Source organism: Pangasianodon hypophthalmus, chromosome 2 (genome assembly GCF_027358585.1).
Source record: "Pangasianodon hypophthalmus isolate fPanHyp1 chromosome 2, fPanHyp1.pri, whole genome shotgun sequence".
Classification (NCBI taxonomy): domain Eukaryota; kingdom Metazoa; phylum Chordata; class Actinopteri; order Siluriformes; family Pangasiidae; genus Pangasianodon; species Pangasianodon hypophthalmus.
Window position 1 is genome coordinate 3,157,578 of NC_069711.1, and position 18,017 is coordinate 3,175,594.

General features: G+C 39.1%; 2 protein-coding genes across 2 annotated transcripts in view; both read left to right on the forward strand.

Moving 5' to 3' along the window:
• Positions 1-8,986, forward strand: part of col28a2b (collagen, type XXVIII, alpha 2b) — a 41,675-nt gene extending 32,689 nt beyond the window's left edge. The window contains exons 27-36 of the mRNA XM_034314833.2: positions 246-314; positions 700-768; positions 859-939; positions 1,436-1,471; positions 1,762-1,798; positions 1,900-2,457; positions 2,936-3,396; positions 5,039-5,225; positions 5,792-5,983; positions 6,353-8,986. Coding sequence (XP_034170724.2) covers positions 246-314; positions 700-768; positions 859-939; positions 1,436-1,471; positions 1,762-1,798; positions 1,900-2,457; positions 2,936-3,396; positions 5,039-5,225; positions 5,792-5,983; positions 6,353-6,360 — 1,698 coding nt within the window. The 3' untranslated portion in view covers positions 6,361-8,986. The remainder of the gene's footprint in view (positions 1-245; positions 315-699; positions 769-858; positions 940-1,435; positions 1,472-1,761; positions 1,799-1,899; positions 2,458-2,935; positions 3,397-5,038; positions 5,226-5,791; positions 5,984-6,352) is intronic.
• Positions 8,987-10,807: 1,821 nt separating this feature from the next.
• On the forward strand, positions 10,808-17,256 carry klhl41b (kelch-like family member 41b). The gene is made up of 6 exons (XM_026945424.3): positions 10,808-12,000; positions 13,995-14,152; positions 14,468-14,575; positions 15,038-15,223; positions 15,405-15,551; positions 16,380-17,256. The coding sequence occupies exons 1-6, from the start codon at positions 10,903-10,905 to the stop codon at positions 16,489-16,491; spliced, it is 1,809 nt and encodes a 602-aa protein (XP_026801225.3). The 5' UTR covers positions 10,808-10,902; the 3' UTR covers positions 16,492-17,256.
• The last annotated feature ends 761 nt before the right edge of the window (positions 17,257-18,017 follow it).

The window sequence follows — 18,017 nt, forward strand, 5'->3', positions numbered from 1 at the left end:
GGATATTTGACTGTGTGACTGTGTGAAATCAATCATTTTTCATTTACTCGATATTCAAGAACTTTGCAGCTTCTACGTTTTGTAGCTAGCTATGTAGTTGCAGCCATGTTGGTCTAGCTAGGCTTTAACCATTGAAACCATGGCAAACAACAGTAACTAAATCTAATAATGCCCACTAAAGACCAATGTAGAAAAAATATGGTGAACAATCAAAGCCAGTGTGTCTTTATCTTGGAAATCTGTAGGGCAATACAGGAAGGCCAGGACCTCCTGGTCCACTAGGACCCCCAGGGCAAGGGATACAAGGGCCGAAGGTAAAATACACACAAACACTCAAACATACACATTTATGTATATACACATGGCATGGTAGTGGAACATGTGTTGCACTGGTGCGAGTGTAACAGGTACCACAGTACTGTAGTTTATGGTTTTAAACATTTAAGTGATTAAAATAGTTTCAGCAACCAAAAATCTCCAGCTAACACTGGTGCTGTGGTCAGAACCTAACAATTATTAGGGCTAGAGGATGATTAACACACCCTGTGGATGAATAAAATGAGTTCTAGTATCTAACTGTTCACGTACAAGGTGGACCAATGAGGAATGTCTATTAAGAGGTGTTTAAGGTGAATAAAAACATCTGTGCCCGCCTTCTTGTACACCTATTTTTACAACACTGTTTTAATGTTGTTTCAGGGTGAGTTTGGAGCTCAGGGCTTGGTTGGGCCAAGGGGACCACCTGGAGAGGGTCTCCCAGGGTCAAAGGTCAGAGTTTAACACTGTCACATATAAAAAATACAGAAATGGTGAGTTATTAATTTTCTAAATATGTCTCTATTTGTTTCTTTGTTCTAGGGTGATCGTGGTGCTCAAGGGGATAGAGGCCCGAAAGGGGTCAAAGGTGACACTGGGGACCCTGGATCATCAGGCCAACCAGTAGGTCCCATGACAATATAATGTATTATCAACTGGTTAGGGTTTCAGGGGGCGGTACATCAGTTATCACACTAATAGATTTCCAAGCTGATATGAATAATCACGAATACGTCAGTTATTGAGTACCAGATGAAAGAGCAAATCCTCTTCCATCAGCCATTTAGCTCTTACTGTGAATGAATGAGCAAGTATCAGTGCCCACACATCGCTGATGCCATATGTAACACTTTTTCTTTATAATGTTTTTTCATTTATTTTTCAAAAATGAATGAGCCAAAGAAATGGTTTGGCCACTCCAAGTGTTTTTGATTGATTGATTGCCAATATAGTTTGCTTTTATATTTTTACACCAGAGCTACAGGGCTAATGTAAGCTAAGAAAAAGAAAAGCTTATAGTCTTCAGTTTAGCATTGTACAAACTATGTATTGGTTTTGGATGCTGATTTTAGTCCTGATTGTGGAGTTTCCATATATATTAAACTATTCTGTCTTTCAGGGTCGACAGGGAGTGAAAGGAGAGTCAGGTCTGACGGTGAGATTTCCTCTCTTCCCCTCCACTCACAGCACTTGATACTGGTTTTATGACTCTTAATAACTTTGTGGAGGGTTCAAGATCCACAAAACCACTCACCTCCTTAATTGCACTGATGCAGTAAGACCAGATTCACTAAGAATAACTCAATGGAGACTCCTTCTATAAATGTTAACGGAAAACTTGTTTTTCTTTGATAGATAACATATTTTGGTTTAATTTGGTTTAAAATTATATTATTTAATACTATATCGATGATTCATTGTGCTCATGTGGCCTTCATTTATCAGAGAGAAGACGTTATCAGAATGATACGAGAAATATGCGGTAAGATTTTGCTGCCTTCTCATGCTCTTTTTAGTTAGTAGTTAAGAGTATATATTCTACTAAAATGTTTTGCACTAACATTAAAAACACACAACTTTCAGGATGCGGGATTAAATGTAAGGAGCGTCCAATGGAGCTGGTCTTCGTGATTGACAGCTCAGAGAGCGTTGGCCCTGAGAACTTTGAGATCGTGAAGGACTTTGTGACGGCGCTGGTAGAGCGAGTGACGGTAGGAAATGGTGCCACACGAGTCGGCCTTGTGCTCTACAGCCTGGAGGCTCGACTGGAGTTCGACCTCGCCAGATACGCCACGAAGCGTGATGTCAAACATGCCGTGCGCAGGATGACCTACATGGGTGAGGGCACTTACACGGGCACAGCCATCCGCAAAGCCACTCGTGAGGCCTTCCGCAGCTCTCGTTCTGGGGTCGCCAAGGTCATTGTGGTCATCACAGATGGACAAACGGATGAGCGCGACTCTGTCAAGCTGGAAATCGCAGTGCGGGAGGCGCACGCTGCCAACACTGAGATGTTTGCTCTGGGCATCGTGAATGCCAGTGATCCAGCACAGGCCGAGTTTCTCCGGGAGCTCGATCTCATCGCCTCGGACCCTGATAGTGAGCATGTCTTTCAGATAGATGACTTTAATACCCTACCAGGTAATACATACTTTATTACCTCGATTAATTACATTTACACCACAGTGCTCTTGAATTCTCGATTCTGATATCCTGAAATCCGAATTAGAAAATTCTAATTCAAACATTCAGTTGCAATTAAAAATTCATGGAATGTAACTTAAGATGTTTTTGTCACACATCCCTTTCTGTGTAGCATGCACTTTGCTCCACCCAGAGAGTTTGATTGACATTGTTGAGAATAAAAATTCAAATACAAAAAGGACAAGGCCTGTAAAAGACCTGTACACTAGGCCATTGGTTAGCTTTCTGCATAGCTAGGCCTTAAAATACCATCTCTATATTAGTTGCACATTTCAATGAAAATGCTAGTTTAACATTGCAAATATATTAGCATTGTTTTAACATGTTTCCAAGAGAGAGGAAACACGTCTATGTCTGTGCGTGTTTAGGACGTCTAATAGAACTAATGTCGGACATTTCCATCTTCTTCTCTCAGCTCTGGAATCCAAACTGGTCAGTCAGTTCTGCGAGGATGAGAACGGTGATATATTCAACCGCATTAACGGCAATGGATACAATAACCATGCCAACCGCATCAATGGCCTCCTGTATGGGTTTGATAACAATGGAAACCGCATCAGCAATGGTGGCTATTATCACGGAAACAACGTAGACCCAACACATACCAGGACACATTCTGGGACACATTCTGGTACTTATACACACACTGGAACTCACAGTGGGACACACAACAGTACTCACAGTGGGACACACACTGGAACGTACAGTGGGACACACACCAGAACTCACAGTGGGACACACTCCGGTACTCACAGTGGGACACACACTGGAACTCACAGTGGGACACACACCGGAACTCACAGTGGGACACACACTGTCTCAGTCAGTCATGGAGGTGGAAGAGGTGACAGTCTTCCAGTACCTGTCACTCCAGGGGTGAGTGGCTTTTACAGATCTATATCTGTTCAGGTGATCATCAGATTGTTAATAGTAAAGACCTTTGTGTTTCTGTTATTCAGTGAACTTAATGAGCTTTTAACATTACATCAAGGTTCTTTCATTTTTTCCTTCCACTTTTTCTGGTGGGGGGTGTGGTGGCAACAGGCTGAGAAGGACTGCCCAGACTTCTCTAGCCCTAGCCACAAATTCCAGCTCTTCCTAGGGGATCCCCAGATGTTCACAAGCCAACTGTGAGATATAATCTCTCCAGCTGGTCCTGGGTCAGTCCTGAGGTCTCTGTCCAGTGTATCATACAGCCTGATACAGTTTTTCCAGGTGCCGACAAGAGGGACCCTTATAGGGTGCCCAAACCACCTCAACTGGATCCTCTCAATTCGGAGGAGAAGCAGATCTTCTCCAAGGTTCTCCCGGATTGTTGAGCTCCTCAACCTATCATAGAGCAGCCCTATGGAGGAACCTCATTTCCACAGTCTGTACTCATGACCTTATTCTTTCAGTCACTACCCACAGCATGTGACCATAGGTTAGGCAAGGGATGTAGACTGACCAGAAAACAGAGAGCTTTATCAACACACTGCGCTCCTATTTCACCACTACAGACTGGTACAGTGACGGCAGCACTGCTGCCACTGCTGCTTCTCAATCTTACGTTCTCTTTTTCCATCACTCATGAATAAGATCCCAAGATACTTAAACTCCTCTGCCAGGGGCAAGGTCTCTCCCCTCACCTGAAGGGAGCATCCCATTCTTTTCAAGGGTAGAGCCATGGCCTTGGACCTGGAGGTGCTGATTTTCATCCTAGCCACTTCACACTTAGCAGAACAACATTGGAACACCATTGGTGTGTGTTGGAGGTCCAGTTCAGATAGTGCTGAGAGAACATCTGCAAATTACAGGAATGTTACTTCTAGGCCTCCATACTGGATGCCTCTTCAATGCTGGCTGCATCTTGATATCCTGTCCATGCTGTCCAATTTTTTGGGAAGGTCCACTGGATTAAGAAATTCCTCAAAGTGCGTCTTCCATCTCTCAATAATATCGCCAGTAGAGGTCAACATTGCTCCACAGCTGTTTAACAGAGCTTGCATGATCTCATTTTCCTGAAATGTCTATGGGGCAACCCAAATGTCCTTTTCCATGACCTCTCCAAATTCCTCCAATTCTCAGGTTTTTGCTAGTGCAACTGCTTTTGTTTCAGTCCTTCTCGCTTTCCGATATCTCTCAACTGAATCGAAAGGGCCCTCCTGGGTTAACCTGTATAGCTGATCTAATCCTGTAATGCTAGTTGGTGGGTAGGTTTAGCCTGTTTATTTTAATGCTAGTTCATGGGTTAATCTGTTCATTATAGCAATAGTTGAAATGTTAGGGTTACAAGGGTTACAAGTGTTACAAGTACAAGGTACAAGGTACAGGTACAAGGGTTATAAGCGGTTATAAGGGTTACAAGTGAATTGTATTTTCTGCATTTTAGTGAACATAAATGACCACTCTGTTATGCTAATGGAACTAAATCATATAGAAAGTGATCTAAAGTTTATAGCTATACATATTTTTGTCAAAAATATGACAGGGCACATGGCCTCAGTTTGAATGGTCACGAATTTATCTTTGCAATCAGGTACCACTCACCATAGATATTCACACACATGGCAGCTCAGAGCACAGCAACAGGGGAGATGTTCCATCACACAACAGACCATCTACACACAGCAGACCTTCATCATCATCATCATCATCATCAACTGTAATCACGTCATCCACTTCAGTGCATTATGTCCCTGCCCCACGACCTCCTTTACCTAAAGGTACACAAACACTCACACACACCTTTCTGTAGTGTTCATTATCCAGCAACACCTTTGCCCCAGGCTAGTGAAGGGTGGGGGGCAATTAACTGTACAATAAGTAGGAAATGAAACACTTGTTGGAATGCTGTTACAGGAAAATAATCAACAACAGGGTGGCGTGATGAAACTCAGTTATTTATTTCCTGTAACAGCATTTCCCAGTGTGCTTTATTCTTCTTATACTACCACAATTTTTTAATACCACAAATATTTTTTATTAAAGAATGACATACTTTTAATCCATTTCCAATTACCTTTAATTCTGTGTAAACTTGTTATTGTTATCACTTACTTTATAGCAGCTATAAACAGTCATTCCCTCCCCATCCTTCTCTTCTTCCTCTCTCTTGAAGTTAATAAGATATAAAAAGCTGCTTGACATATTACCGAGAAATTAGAACTCCTTTGCCTGGAAGACTTTCCTGTAAACTCCTCACATTGTACATGTCTTGGCTGATTTGCTTTGACAGAGGTTTTGGGTTGCTTTTTGTAATAACAAGGTGTGTGTTTGTGTTCGTTGTCAGAAATCGTACCCCTGGACCCACGCTGTGAGCTGGTCCTGGATCAGGGTTCGTGTCGTGATTATAGCATCCGCTGGTACTATGACCGCAACGCCAACGCCTGTGCGCAGTTCTGGTATGGAGGTTGTCATGGCAACCGCAATCGATTTGATACTGAGGACGAGTGCAAGAAGACCTGTGTGGTCCCACGAACAGGTACACACACACACACACACATTAGGAGTTGCACGACTATTCATTATTCCCGTGCACACTTCTACGCTTCATACAATGTAATATCGAAGTGATAACATTCCATTAAAGTAAAAGAAAATTTTAGTATTGTACGATTATCTGTAGAATTGGCTTCATCTAGTGTGTTTTCAAACTAACAAAGTCCTTTTATCTTGCTTTTTTATGCAATCTGCCTCACTGTTTATTGCTGGGTTGAGAACGATTTTTCTCTCTCTCATACACACACACATACACACACACGGAGTACTGTGACATTTGCACAAAGACAGGTGGCTAGAAATAGAAATAAATAAGGCTTAATGATCATCCCTGTCTGTTTTTTTTTCCTAGGAGGATGAGGAGCATTGAGAATGCTGAAAACATGACATTGACTGTTATAATATCTGCAATACCTCATCTGTCAATCTCCCTGAGAGATGTGCATGTAAATGGCTTAAATGTGTTTTTCAAATTGTTAACACTCATAAGCTCCACAGCTGTGATTTGTTGTGTACATACATTATATCCTTAAGTACTGGACTGTTTTTACAGCAGCACCTGTAATCAGAGATCAGGTGCAGCTCTGAACCTCTGAGTGAACCATCAGAACTGTGTTTATTGCATCAAACACCAATACGAAATTTGACTTGGTTGATAATTATAGTTTAAGACCTTTTTTGAATTTTCAAATGCTTGTTCTAATACATTTGTATTTTATTTCTATATTAAGAACTCACACAGGGACTTTTATGGTATATGCTCTACATAAACAGACTTAAAAACCATATAACTGTTGATATAGCGAAGAATTTCGTGTTATTTAACAAAGAAAAATGTTTAAACATTTATATAGTTTACTGTGAGGAGATGTTTATTTAACATTTATGGAAGGAGTCTCCAGTGTCAGTGCTTTGTAATAGTCGGAGGTTAAAGCTGTAAATTGTAGGTTTTCTGCCCTGGGAAAGTCTTCAGGAAAGAGACTTTTGAGCTTTTCAGTTTCCTAATGATGCATTGTTAGCAAATTGCTGTTGTATAAGAGGAATAAAAGATTTTGGGATGTGATGTTATAGGAAAATAATCAACTTTGGGGTGAACTGCATTTCATCTGAGTACACCATCGTTGATTATTTTCATATAACAACAGGCGACAAGTGTTTCTATTCCTTACATAATTAGTACATTGAGTTCTTATGCATTATGTTATTGTCACTGCTTTCAGTCAGTAAGGACATTGAGTTTCAACTGGTGAATTTTGGAAAAATCTAATTTGATAATTAGATATTGATTTTTTTTTTTTTTTGCTAAATGACAGGGATATTTATAGTTCTTCTGTTTATTGCATTATGACCTGCGTGTTATGATCTTCAGAATAGCTGTGAACAAGTCATGTTTCATAATTAACATCTTACTTCCACTTAGTATGTGTTTGATTTGTGTCTGTAATGTTGTTTGTATTATTCTAGCTTTCATGCAGCAAACTTTTGTAATAAAAAGGTTTACAATCATTATCCAGATCAGGGTCACATTGGATCTGAAGTCTATCCCAGGTGAGAATACACACTGGATAGGAAGCCAGTCCAAAAGACAACAACTTCATGTCATGGCATCCAGGAGGTCGGATACAATTGCATAATTTCTTAATAACACTATAACTGAAAAAAACAAGCAAAGGATGGAAAAGGAAGCAAAAACTGGAACAACTAAAACAAGGAACTAGACTAAGGCTAGGCAAGGCAAAGAAATGAAAACTCAACATGAAAAAATCACTCATGGTGGAAATATACCACCTATGCACAAACGTACAATGCTTGACAACTAAGGAGGGAAAACACAGAACTTAAATAGGGAACTAATAGAGTTCCATAGGAATGAGTCCTAAAACCCGGAAATGAGTTGGCATTTTTATACTTTTTACTTCTAGCAATTGTGTTTAGGCTTCAAAATTCATAAAAGTTGTGTTCATATGTGTAGAATATCTTGATGTACAAAATGTGTAAGAATCATAAACTTTTGTTTATTTTCTGCAATAATCCAAAAGCCAATGGAAAAATCCTATTGGCTTTTTGTTGAGGGAGCCAGGGTGATGCTAACTTCCGGGTTGGCCTACAAAAATATGTCATCCTTGTGGTGTTCTATTGGGGAAACACAAAACAGGTGAGCACAATCAAGGAAGGAAATGGAGCAGACAACAAAAGAAGAAATGCAAAAAATGACTGAGGTGTGCTGTCTGGTGGTCTGGGGAGGAATTGTCCATGGTGGACATGACACTTTAATTCATTTCCTCTATAACCCTCCTTTCACACACTGTCACTTGTAGTTTGTCAGCGTGCACTGTCCAGCATTTTAGCTCCAATGAGAAACAATAGTACTTACATAGAATTTCTAAATCTAATTAGTTAAATATGAATTAAATAATTCACTAATCAGTGGAAATTGGTTGTTTGATTTACATTATGTACTACGCTTTGTACTATCTTCGTTGGCAGATTAGTAAAGCAGGCTAATTCTGCTAGCTTGTACATTAACCAAAGGTGCCAACAATCTCTGCTACTTCCTTCCAAGCTTTATTTTATTTATGTAATATCTCTATACACATTTAATGAGGTCATATGACAGAATAAAATGAAAAGACTGTTATATACTTTAGTAAATGGGAACTAATTGCAAGGAGGAATTGTGAGTGTGGATGAATGGTCACCTTTCGCTTTGTCATTCGGTAGTGTGTACTTAGGGTGAATATGTAAATGTTCATAGCATATAAACAAATCTAACCCTGCCATAATGGAGGAATAATCCCATAAAATGCCGCAACATGATGTCACACATCACATATCTATACTCTTTTAAACTAGGTGTCATTATCTGAGCTGTGTGTATGAGTGAGAGACTGACCCCCCTTCTGTCTTAGACCAGCTTCGGTTACACCACCTACCCACCCACCCCCCAACACACACACATACACACACACACACACACACACACACACACACACACACAAACACATACATACATACACACTTTTGTCTTACTGTCCTTGTATGTCGTTCCACTGAGATAATTATCAATGCAGATAATTAACACTATGCCTACACTTAACCTCCTGAAAGGGGGGAAAAGGGCAGTTTTCCTCATGCAGACCAGCCAAAGGCCAAACTGCCAGATATTCCTATCCTTGTGGGGAAATTTGGTCTCCACCAAGATAGAAAAACATGCCCACACATACTCACACACCTGCCTGTGGTGAGGTCGGTGTTAATTTTAGTTCTGTCTCTAGTGTAACACACGGTCCTCTCAGTCTAAGAACAATCTGTAGGCACAACAGCCATGAACACATTCTTATTTCACAAACACGGGTTCAAGACAAGGTATTATAATTGCCATTTTAAATCCTAAAATACAAACTTTGTAATAAATAAATAAGAAAATAATAATTAAAAAAAACATTTTAAATCTAAAATACAAAATGTCCTTTCCATTCGATTCACTTTATTGACTTTGAAAGCCATCTTTAGTTTGTCTTTAGTCACATCTGTAGTTTAATTTTCACTCTTTCTAACTGTAGATTTATATATGTGTGTGTGTATATATGTATATATATATGTATATATATATATATATATATATATATATATATATATATATATGTATATATATATATATATATATATATATATATATACATATATACATACACACACACACACATCTCTGTTATGTTGTGGGGGCATTTATTTTTGTTTCTACTTGTCCTCTTAGAGTGAAACTCTGATTTCTGATTGATAACCTTTATCCTATAATGAATTTTATTTTAATCCTGATAAAAAAAACTGTGAAACTACAAGTGTATTTGCAAGGCGTGGTCTAATAAAGGATGATCCCGTCCCTATCCACGGGGCATGAGGGTTCACTGAATGGTTTGATGAGGATGAAAGTGATGTAAATCATATGTTATTCAGCAGATATCATCCCAGTTAAACACCTGTGAGAGGTTTTGGAGCTTTCCACCTTCATCATCAAAACACCAAATGGGGAAATATCTTCTGGAAGAACGCTTTTCATCCCTCAGATACAATTCCAGAGATTTTGAATCTGTTCTGGCAGCTAACTATCTAGCCAAACACCTTACTATCCCACTTTATGTTTGTTTTTCCTTTAATTTGTCACCTGTATAGTGTTGATATTATTTTTATTATGTCCTGTCTACTTATTGGCATAAAACGTCCCGCAAAAGGAACGAGTAAAGAACCTGTAATGTTCATAATGCAGTTCAAAAATATTTAAAAATGTTGTAAATCTTATCGTAGCATCATCACTAGGTTACTAGGTGCCTCCCAGAGGTAAACCGATATAGACAATATCATTTAAAGTTAAGGACATTACGGTTCCTCTGGCTCTAAGTGTGCTAAGTGGAGCTGTAATTATCCCATGGCGTCGCAGCTGAAAGCTGTCACCTGTTGCAGCAGCTGTTTCTCATCACTGTCACTGTCTGACCTGAGACGTGTTAGCATTCACACACACACATACACAAATAAAATGCACATTTACACCACAAACTTCTTACAAAACTATATAAGTTTGTGCATACTTATACAGTACGGTCCTCTCTGAGCTGAAGGAAGAGCTTTGGTCATTGTGTATTGAATCCCTGGGAATGTCTGTGCAGCCTGTTTTAGGTGACAGCTGCAGTTCAGAGGTGCTGTCACATTTGGCTGAAATGTGGGTAGGGGGTAGAACAGAGGGAGGGTGCAGGTTAAATTTAGACCAAGCAGATTAAATAACAGCCTCTTCAGACCGACAGGCTTTTCGCCACTCTGTCCTTTTCCGGCCGGGACGGCGTGGCAAGCAGGAGTGCAGCCACCTTCTCCTCTTCTTTTCTCTTTTGCTCCTTGTCCTCTTTGAGAATGGATCCGAAATCCCTGCAGGAAGAGCTGCGTCTGTTCCAGAGCACTCTGCTCCAGGACGGCTTGAAGGAGCTCCTGAACGAGAACAAGTTTGTGGACTGCACTCTGAAGGTAGGCGACCGCTGCTTCCCATGTCACCGCCTCATTCTGGCCGCATGCAGCCCGTATTTCAGGGAAATCTTCTTCTCGGAGGATGGCAAGGTCAAGGAAGACCTCAAAGAAGTGGCGTTGGACGACGTAGACCCCAACATCCTGGACATGATCATAAAGTATCTTTACTCAGCCGAGATTGAGCTCACAGACGGAAACGTTCAGGAGATTTTCGCGCTTGCTAACCGTTTCCAAATCCCATCTGTGTTCACTGTGTGTGTAAACTATCTCCAGAAGAAGCTCTCCCTGTCTAACTGCCTTGCCATCTTCAGACTCGGACTCGTCCTCAATGTACCAAGGTTGGCCGTAGCTGCCCGCGACTACAGCGCCGACCGCTTCGAGAGCCTCATCAAGGAGGAGGAGTTCCTTCAGCTGGCACCACATGAGCTCTTCGCCTTGATCGGGGCTGACGTCCTGAATGTGGAGAAGGAGGAAACTGTGTTCGAGGCACTCATGAAATGGGTGCGCAGTGACAAGGAGAAGCGAGTTAAGGCTCTTGGGGATGCGTTGGAGTGTATCCGTTTCCGTCTGCTGCCTGAAAAGTACTTCAAGGAGAAGGTGGAAACCGATGACATCATCAAGGCCGATCCCGAGCTCCAGAAGAAGCTGCAGGTCATCCGAGATGCCTTCAAGGGAAAACTGCCCGAGAGAAAAAAGAAGGGGAAGAAGGAAGGAGAAGAGGAGGATGAGGAAGAGCTCCTGCCAGGTTACCTGAATGACAATCGGAGATTGGGGATGTACGGACGCAATTTGATCCTCATGGTCAACGATACAGCAGCAGTAGCATACGATGTTGCAGAGAACGAGTGCTTCCTTGCTGCTATGGCTGAGCAAGTGCCAAAAAACCATGTCAGCATTTGCACCAAGAAAAACGAGCTCTATGTCGTCGGCGGCCTGTTTGTTGATGAGGACAACAAAGAGAATCCTCTTCAGTGCTACTTCTATCAGGTAGTAAATAAATTAAGCACACATGAATAAAATGGACTATTAATAGTATTGAACTCTCAGTCAAAGTCTGAAGTCAAAGCACTGGTTCCGATTTACACAGTTACAACTAGCTAACTAACATTAGCCAGTAGCTAACTTAGTTACTGTAAGCTAGACAACTAACATTAGCAGCTAATTATCTGAGGTTTACTTTGACAACCATTATCTCACTAATAAATATTAACCACTAGCTATCTTAAATAACACTATTTAACTAGGTATTTATCACTAACTATTTTAAATAAACTTATCTAGCTTAATGACATCAACAACTAGCTGAAGTTATCTAGCTAATCTAGCTAAAAATAGTACCCGCTAGCTATCTTAACTGACATTAACTATTATCTAGCTAATCAACTTTTAGGTAGGTAACTAATATTAACCGCACTCTAACTTAATACTAACGAACTTGTAGTTAGTTATCATGGCTAATGTGCTCTAGCTAACCAACTATAGTTAGCTAAGTAACATTAATAACTAGCCAACAAAGCTAGCTATGCAACATTCACTGAAATACCAAGGTGTAGATAGCTAAAAGGCGTGTAGTCATGCCTTTTCCTAATAGTATCATTGTAGTTCCTGAATAATATGCTTTAAGATGAATAATTGCCTAGAAACCAGGGAAATTATTAAAAATTAAAGCAAAATTTTCTGAAGTTAATGTCTTCAGCATGCTACGTTATCTAGAATATTCTACTGCAATGCCTTTCCAAACTAGCGCAATAGTGAATGGCTATTTTTGCACAGTTTTAAAATTGAAAAGTAGAAGAAAGTTTGTATATTTGCTTATAATAAATGATATTTTTTTTCAGCTAATAACTAAGGAGTATCAAATAAAAAAAGACCAGCTGGTACATTATAAAGCTATATCATGTGTATATAGTAATGAAATAGGCTACTGTAATCAAATCTGGCTTTAGAGTGAACTAATAAAAGCTAAAATAAAATAAAAAACTAAATTTGGACAGTTCTTGGACAGTTCATGGACAGTTCGTTTCTCTGTATTTTCACTTTTAACCCTCAGAGATATGCCAATTTGTGACTATTTTTGATACCTAGGTTTATTTCTAGTCAATAAAATGTAAAATTGGTCAAAGATCTTGTTTAAAAACTTTTTGTATTCTGGCAAACTGTGAAACTACAAGTGTATTTGCAGTCGTAATTTTTTTAAGCCACAAATCTCTGACAGTTGACACTGAAAGTAAGTCTCAACGCCAAATAATTTCTAAATTGCTAAGCAATATATAAGACATGATGACTATCTTCCATCACATGTCTTCACAGCACATGTCTAAAGCTAAAAGCTATAAAGTATTGGAACTTGTCCTGCTGTTATTCAACTACTAATAATACTGATACTCATCGTTATAACTGTAGCATTCTGGTTATTAAAAAAAAAACAGTGCACTTTTGAAGCTAAAATGCAAGTGAAGATTTGTGCGATAATAATGACACAGTAGTCTTGGTGTAACAAAATTAGATATTACACCCAGTGACCTAGTTTGTATATAGTAGTGCGATAGTAACCTGAATATAGCAGTCAGCTAATAATAAACTGAACTGACGTTTTACAAAATTCTCATGTTTAAAAGGGATTATAGTCAAATAACGATGTGTTTTAAAAGCAATCAATGCATTAAAGCGTAAATTACACACATTTATACAATACTCAGTTTATATACAATAGTAAAATAGTCTAAATTGCATTATTATAGTATACTAGTAAATCTGAAAAATATTTTGGCATTAAATGTTAAAAGATGAGCATCAGCAATATAATTAGAGCACAAACACAGTAGTATTGTTATTTACAGAAGGACTGGAGCTGTTTATAGTCATTACTCCAAAGGGAAAAAACTTTGGAGTATCTTCTTTAACTATATTGAAGCTAAAAATCTATAATAAGATATTAAATATGAAGCCTGTGATTATCATGGCTTGTCTTTATTTTGTAGCTGGATGCGCTTGGAGCTGATTGGAGGGCGCTGCCCCCCATGCCAAGTCCTCGCTGTCTCTTCGGCTTAGGGGAAAATGGGAATCTGCTTTTTGCGATTGCTGGAAAAGATCTGCAGACTAACGAGTCACTCGACTCGGTCATGTGTTACGACACTGAGTGAGTTTCTGAGATTTATTTTTCATATATACCACAAAGGACAGTGTGTTAGAACATAAAACTAGCTCACATACACTCTATACACAGACAGACAGACAGACAGACAGACAGATAGATAGATAGATAGATAGATAGATGAAAGGAAAAAAATTGAAAGAAAATTTTTGACAAATATTCAGACAGACAAATATGAACAGAGAAATATAGATAGACAGAAATATATAGAGACATAGAGACAATATTCAATATTCAAACTGACAGACAGAAAGATAGATGTGAAGGTAAAGTTAATCACATGGTGGTCTCTCTTTACAGGAAGATGAAATGGAGCGAGACAAAGAAACTTCCACTGCGCATCCACGGCCACTCAGTGGTCTCACACAACGGCCTGGTGTACAGCATCGGGGGCAAGACAGACGACAAGTGAGTGTCTGTGTGTGTGAGTGTGTGTGTGAGAGAGAGAAAGAGAGAGAGAGAGAGAGAGAGAGAGAGAGAGAGGGAGGGAGAGAGTTCAGCTTGTCACGTAACTGAAAAAAAAAGGAAAGCACAATCATGGCATGGGGGAAAACTTGAAGGAACAGCTTCACCTCAAAGCTCCACAGTCTTCTTTCATAAATGTTAAATAAACTTCTCCTTGCAAAATCTTCATCATATCAACATACTTTTTTCATATATAGGCTTAGATGGTGTGTTCTAAATGATAACTTATTACACTGAGAGCATTCAAACATACCTTTAATTTGCCTTGCATTCAGAGCTACGTCATAACCATGCAGTTACAGCAAATGAATCAAATGAACTGCTCTGTGGTTTCAGAAAAAAAAAAACAGAGTGTGCTTTATGACAGCAGTGTAAAATGTCACGTTCTGTCTCTCTGTCTTTCAGTAAAGCTATAAACAAGGTGTTTGTGTATAACCACAAGCAGTCTGAATGGAGGGAGCTCGCCGGTATGAAGACCCCCAGAGCCATGTTCGGAGCAGTGGTGCACAACGGCAAGGTTATCGTCACTGGAGGAGTTAACGAGGAGGGACTGACCGCCACCTCTGAGATCTACGACTTCACCACTAACAAGTACATAAGACATGACTATAACTGCTGTCTATGTTACTGCTGTATATGTCTATGTTTAGATATATTGATTAATGATAGCTGATGGGACAGAAATTCCATGGTATACATAACAGTCATACACTGTACTGTAAATGGACATTAGTAAGTAATAAATGTTACTATTTGTTGCTTTTTTTTTTAGATGGGACACGTTCACTGAGTTCCCGCAGGAACGCAGCTCTGTGAACCTGATGAGCAGTGGTGGGAATCTCTACGCCGTTGGAGGCTTCGCCATCGTAGAGCTGGAGAACAAAGACGTCGGACCGTCTGAGATCACTGATGTTTGGCAGTAAGTTTTTACACCTTATTCTAGTGTGATTAAAACGTTACTGTGATTAAAGTGACGGGATTTATTGTGTCATACTGGAGCACTTTAGGAAGTAAGTCTCGGTTTGGAATAGATATGTGTGTGTGTGTCTCTCTCTCTAATACACACACATATAAAAATATATGTGATTAATCATTTTTTAATGTGACAGGAGTGCTTGATTTTAGGTTTTATCTTGTAAACAGCTAGTCTTCAATAGTTCTCCACATTTTATTTATTTATTTATTTTTTTTTTGAGAATGAAATGGTCCATTTTGGAATCCTGATTAACTAACTTGTTGCCATTTGGCATCATGTGACACAAAATTTGTCTATTTCTTTTTATCAGCATTAAATAAACCAAAATTACTAAATTAGATTGCGAAAAATATGGGAGTTCCACATTGTGATGTGGTCATTTCAATATTAACCAGCTCAATTTCTTGACAGTTTGAATTCCTCAGATTTAAGTAAACGTCACAAACTTACAGATTTAATATACAAAGAATTTTTCTGGGTAAAAAAAAAAAAACAATCCTCCTATTGTCTTATAAAAAGGATATGGCACCAGATCACAGTACACCTGAGGTCTATAGTGATGTTAAGTGATGTTAAACCTTCAATCCTAGAGCACTTTATATAACAAATCTCACTTTGATTAAAAAAATCTATTATTTTCACTAATAGGATTCAAACACGAAACCAATGCTAATGTATAGGGATGAGAGTGCATTCCAAACAGCACTGAAATCTAGCGTTTGTGCATTAAATCATTCATTTGTGCGTGTGTGTGTTTGTGTGTGTGCTCAGATACGAGGAGGACAAGAAGCAGTGGACTGGCATGTTAAGAGAGATGCGTTACGCCTCCGGAGCCTCGTGCGTAGCCATGCGCCTCAACGCTGCCAGGATGCCCAAACTCTAAACACAACCTCTCTTCAAGTGTCACTTCCTGTTCAGATGCCCTTTAACCCCAGGGCCCAGCTCTGTCCATGGGGTCAAAGGGCATCTCCATGATTAATCAGTTACTCAAGAAGAAACAAAACAATTGAGTAACAAATGTGTGTGTTTATGTACCGTATGTTTGACCATGGCTTTGTCTCAAATCGCATACTTATACTGTGAAGAATCTCAGTGAGACGTAGTGCACTATTAATACCTGGATGATGGGCTAGAACCAGAGACTGTTTGAAACTTTTTGCACTCGTGAGTCACATCCTGCATGATGTAGCAGAAGGAGCAGAGCCTTCAGAAGCTGTTCCAGTTTGAAATTTTCAGCAATAAAGATGCAGATTAGGAGAGTAAGATTTAGAGCAGCCACTTTGGATTGTTAATGGACGGTTGTTGCCGTGGAGGCTTTTCTGACATGATGTGACATTAGTGTACTTACTGCTCTACAAACATCCAGGCACTAGGTAGTCAAATACGTAGTGTATAGTGTAAGAGTCCATAGTAGGCAAATTTGAGACAGAGCCCATGCCTGAATTTAGGGTAAATGTAGGATATTTACATATATCAGCTTTATAATACTTCATTACTTCACTCAGATCTTAAGCTTTTTTTTTTTTTAAATAATTATGCAAAATAATGTAAACAACAGACATGGCCAGATTCTACAGCTTTCTTCTTCTTCTTCTTCTTTTTTTTTTTTTTTTTTGTAAATTGAACAATTAAACATTTTTAAAACACATACACGTCTGGTGTCCTTCTCAGATCATTGCAGTCCGGAGGTAAAAGCTCTTTTTACATGGTACAGTAAGATGAATAAAGCATTTTATTTATGGCCAGATGATTACTCTGAGGAACGAATTCATTTCATTCAACAAGCTGGTGATGTACGCAACAAAATAATGTTGCAGGAGAATAATCAACTTCAGGGTGCTGACACTCGGCTTCGTCACACCTCCCCATCGTTGATTAATTTCCACTATCAGCATGACACTGAGTGTTTTATCCCTTACATAATAGACATTCACTTTGATTGTATTGATTTAAAAAATACAAATGAAATACAATGAAGTATTTCCTGGTATATAATGAATAATAATTTTTTTTTACGTTATCAAACATTACCATAATAACACGTTTTAAATATGTGTAATATTAATAAAATGAAATTTGAGTTGAAAACACATTTTGGATTACTTAAAAAAAAATAAAAAAAAACTAACAGTATGTACAAGAGCTCTCAAATGGCGGTGTGGCGAGGGGCGTGGCCACAGACGGCTCCATTTATATGGGGGCTTGGTCGGTTGCCTAGGCGACAGTAACCTTGGCTTTGGCGTTTGTTTAATTTAGTGTTTAATTTATTTTCATCACGTTACTGTTAATAGGCTAGCTTCGGTCAACAGGTTGCGCACAAACACAATAAAATAAATAAATTAATAAATAATTTTAAGATTTTTCGAAAACTTCGAATTGTATCCCGGAAGTACACCGTGTACTGAGATT